Source organism: Octopus bimaculoides, chromosome 15, assembly GCF_001194135.2.
Source record: "Octopus bimaculoides isolate UCB-OBI-ISO-001 chromosome 15, ASM119413v2, whole genome shotgun sequence".
Lineage (NCBI taxonomy): Eukaryota > Metazoa > Mollusca > Cephalopoda > Octopoda > Octopodidae > Octopus > Octopus bimaculoides.
The window spans coordinates 45,661,989-45,666,051 of NC_068995.1; the positions used below are offsets into that span (position 1 = coordinate 45,661,989).

Here is a 4,063-nt window from a genome sequence, read left to right on the forward strand (position 1 = left end):
CTTATAATTATTATTATATTATAATATGATAATATTATTATAATTATTATTATATTATAATGATATGATAATATTATTATAATTATTATTATATTATAATGATAGAATAATATTATTATAATTATTATTATATTATAATGATATGATAATATTATTATAAAAGGTAGTGAGCTGGTAGATTCATTAGCATGTCAGATGAATTGTTTAGAGCAGGGGTTTTCAAACTGTGGTCTGCGAACCACAGGGAGTCCGCAAGGACAAAACAGGGGGTCCGTGGACAGCAAATACTTTTTATGGGCAATTTGATTTTATATATGTTTTTTAATCGAAATATTTTAATTGACAATAAACCTATTTGTTAAATAAATAAATGTAAAAATACATGTTATTTTAAGCAAATATTTATGTATAAATTTCATAAGCGTTTATAAGGGGGTCGTCCCTAAGGTAAAGCCTGAAATATAAGGGGGTCCGCAAGTCAAAAAGTTTGAAAACCCCTGCCATACAGGCATGGGCTGGCCAGTTCAATAGGAGCAGATGAGCTGAAGGGCTGAGTTGAACTCCAGTACTGGCTTTGGCATGGTTTCTAGGCTGGACACTCTTCCAAATGCCAACCACTTTATGGAGTGTACACTGTGTGCTTTTTTTTCATGTCACAAGTGATATCAGCAACTAACTTACAAGACAACCCCACTTGAATGAGTGAACGTGTGTATGTGTGTGTGTGGGGGGGGGGTAGTATACAAGGGGGTGGTTTTATACCAGGTGTCAAAATAGGATAAGCACAGGTATTTTGCTGTGGAGGAGATACATGGTTACCCTGCATCATATAAGGCTGGGTGGAAATAGCTGGAAAGAGAGATAAAGAGGGTGGTGATGAAGTGTCAGGGGATACCTTTAAGGTAGAAGAGGGAGGATAATGTAAGAGAGAATAGAGACAGATGATTGGAATGGTGGGTGGGTGGGTAAGTTAACAAGAATGTGAAAGGAGTCAGGATAAACTTACATCCTGCCAACTCCTTCATAAGTTCTGGTGTCACTGGGTAATGTTGAGATTTCCTGATCTAAAACTTTGGCGTGAGTTTTCTGACGTTTCAACGTTTCAATCTGGGCATCCGACATCTTCAGCTGTTGACGAGTTGCAATCATTTTTGACTGAAGATCCTGGAAAGCCTGAAGTTATAAAAAAAAGAGAGAAAGGAGACGCTGAATCCTATTCATCATCATCATCATCATCATCATTATTTGTTTAACATCCGCTTTCCATGCTGACATGGGTTGGACGATTTGACTGAGGACTGGCAAACCAGATGGCTGTACCAGGCTCCAATCTGATCTGGAAGAGTTTCTACAGCTGGATGCCCTTCTTAACACCAACCACTCTGAGAGTGTAGTGAGTACTTTTTACGTGCCACCGGCACGAGGGGCAGTGCTGGCAACAACCACGTTCAAATGGTGTTTTTTATGTGCTACCTGCACAAGAGTCAGTCCAGCGGCACTGGCAACGACCTCGCTCGAATGTCTTCTAACGTGCCAGTAAGGCGACACTGGTAACAATCACGTTCAAATGGTGCTATTTACGTGCCACTGGTACGGAAGCCAGACAGCTACTTTGACAACGATCACGCTTGGACGGTGCTGTTAGTGCTCCACTGGCACAGGTGCCAGTCATCGGACATGGTTCAATTACGATTTCGATTGTATTTCATTTTTCTGTTTTGTAGCTTAAAAAGGGTTCCAGGCAATAGCCCTTGCAGGCATCATCACCATTTAATGTCCATTCTCCATGCTGGCATGGATTGGATGTTTTGACCAGAGCTGGCAAATTGGAGAGCTGTACCAGGCTCCAGTCTGATTTAGCATGGCTTCTACAGCTGGATGCCCTTCCTAACACCAGGCGGGCTTGGCTGTGTGTTAAGTTTGCTTCCTAACCGTGTGGTTCTGAGTTCAGTCCCACTGTGTGACACCTTGGGCAAGTGTCTTCTACTGTAGCCTCGAGTAGATTTGGTAGGCGGAAACAGAAAAAAGGCTTGTCGTATACATGTGTGTGCGTGACTTTGTTTACCCTCCACCCCACCACCACTGATAGCCGGTGTTCATGTGTTTACGACGCCGTAACTTAGAGGTTTGGCAAAAGAGAACGATAGAATAAGTATCAGGCTTGAAAATAAAATAAGAACTGCGATCGATTCATTCGACTAAAATTTCTTCAAGGCGGTACCCCAGCATGGCCGCATTCTAATATTCAACTTTAGCCTATTATTATACTGCATGCGCATAGATACAGATATTGGTTTGAGCGGTCAAGATGTTCACTTAGTAACCAGGAAGACACCGTTTCGAACTGCGTAACATCTTGAGCAAGTACAGCAGTCATTGAGAAGTAAGCGAGAAACAGTTGTTTAATACCTTAAAAGAAAAAGCATGAATGTAACAACCAGCATCATATTCTCACTTATACCTGGATTTGTGCCAGAAAGCAAGGAACCAGTATATTACGGTTCAAGTTATGAAGTGAAATTGAAATAAATGAATATACACGTTTTGTTAAGAATACGTCAACACCGTTATTGTGCCCGCACATTAGGCTATAAGTTAATGCATCATATATATATATATATATATATATACGTATATATACACACATATATACATATTTATATATATATAAATGTATATATATATATATATATACACACTCACACGAAACATATTCAAGACAATATAATGTATTTGACCTGCAACTTCTCTCACCTCGTAGAGGCTGACTCATGTATATACATATATACTCGTGTGTATGTGTGTGTGTATATATATATATATATATATATATATATATATATATATATATACATACACAATGCTGTGATACTATTTCTAGCCTATCAATCGACGCCTACAAAGGTTTCCTTCCCCTCGTTTGTTTGTTCTCACGTTTTTGTCTTTTGATCATTACATTCTAACAAACCACCAAAGATCGACGTCTAAATTATTAATACAAATTACTTCCTAATCCGGAAATCTAATGATCTAAGGTTTACGTGGGGCACCTAGAGGAGATAAGTGAATGTATTATAAAAAGGAAAAAAGAATGGAAAGAAGAGAATAAACTAACCTTTTTCAGCTCTTGGTCGACAGGAATGCCTGCCACAGCCATTTTGGTTCAGGAAGAGATAACTCGTCTCAGCTACTGTGTTAATGAACGGAACTAGTGGCTATCCGGCTAGAAATAGCAGCCGCATTAGATAATGATATGCCCACACACGCACAGGCACATCTTTTTTGGAACTGAATCTCGAAGTTCATAAAAAGCACTATAAATAATAACATGTAAATATTGAGTAGAAAAACCAAAAGTCGAAGGCTATCCATGGGACTCGACTATACATTTCCTGTAGACATTGCAGCTGTTCTACCATTGAAGCAAAGTAATCCTTCGACTGCCATAATTCATTTGAGAAACCTTCTTACCAGTGAGAATTCTTGCGACCTCAAGTTAGTGCTTCAGTATGCCTGCAGCCGCATGGCTGAAAGGAATAAAAGATATAATATATAAAAATATATATATAAATTAAAACAATGGAGTAAACGCATATTAACCAATTTATTTTATCCAAGTTATTTATTACTAGGAGAAAATAAATACATATAATAAAATATAGGAGTGGCTGTATGGTAAGTAGCTAGCTTACCAACCACATCGTCCCCTGTTCAGTCCCACTGCGCGGCATCTTGGGCAAGTGTCTTCTACTATAGCCTCGGGCCGACCAAAGCCTTGTGAGTGGATTTGGTAGACGGAAACTGAAAGAAGCCTGTCGTATATATGTATATATATGTATGTGTGTGTGTATGTTTGTATGTGTGTGTTCGTCCCCGCAACATCGCTTGACAACCGATGCTGGTGTGTTTATGTCCCCGTAACTTAGCGGTTCGGCAAAAGAGATCGATAGAATAAGTACTAGGCTTCTAAAGAATAAGTCCTGGGGTCGATTTGCTCGACTAAAAGGCGGTGCTCCAGCATGGCCACAGTCAAAAGACTGAAACAAGTAAAAGAGTAAAGAGT

General features: G+C 39.1%; 1 protein-coding gene across 3 annotated transcripts in view; it reads right to left on the reverse strand.

Moving 5' to 3' along the window:
• Nucleotides 1-4,063, reverse strand: part of LOC106880852 (prefoldin subunit 1) — an 18,000-nt gene that overhangs the window by 12,824 nt on the left and 1,113 nt on the right. For all 3 annotated transcript variants that reach the window (XM_052973303.1, XM_052973304.1, XM_014930991.2), the window contains exons 2-3: nucleotides 3,116-3,527; nucleotides 1,007-1,173 (exon numbers count right to left, since the gene is read on the reverse strand). In XM_052973303.1, the coding sequence (XP_052829263.1) occupies nucleotides 1,007-1,173; nucleotides 3,116-3,157 (209 nt within the window). In that variant the 5' untranslated portion in view covers nucleotides 3,158-3,527. The remainder of the gene's footprint in view (nucleotides 1-1,006; nucleotides 1,174-3,115; nucleotides 3,528-4,063) is intronic.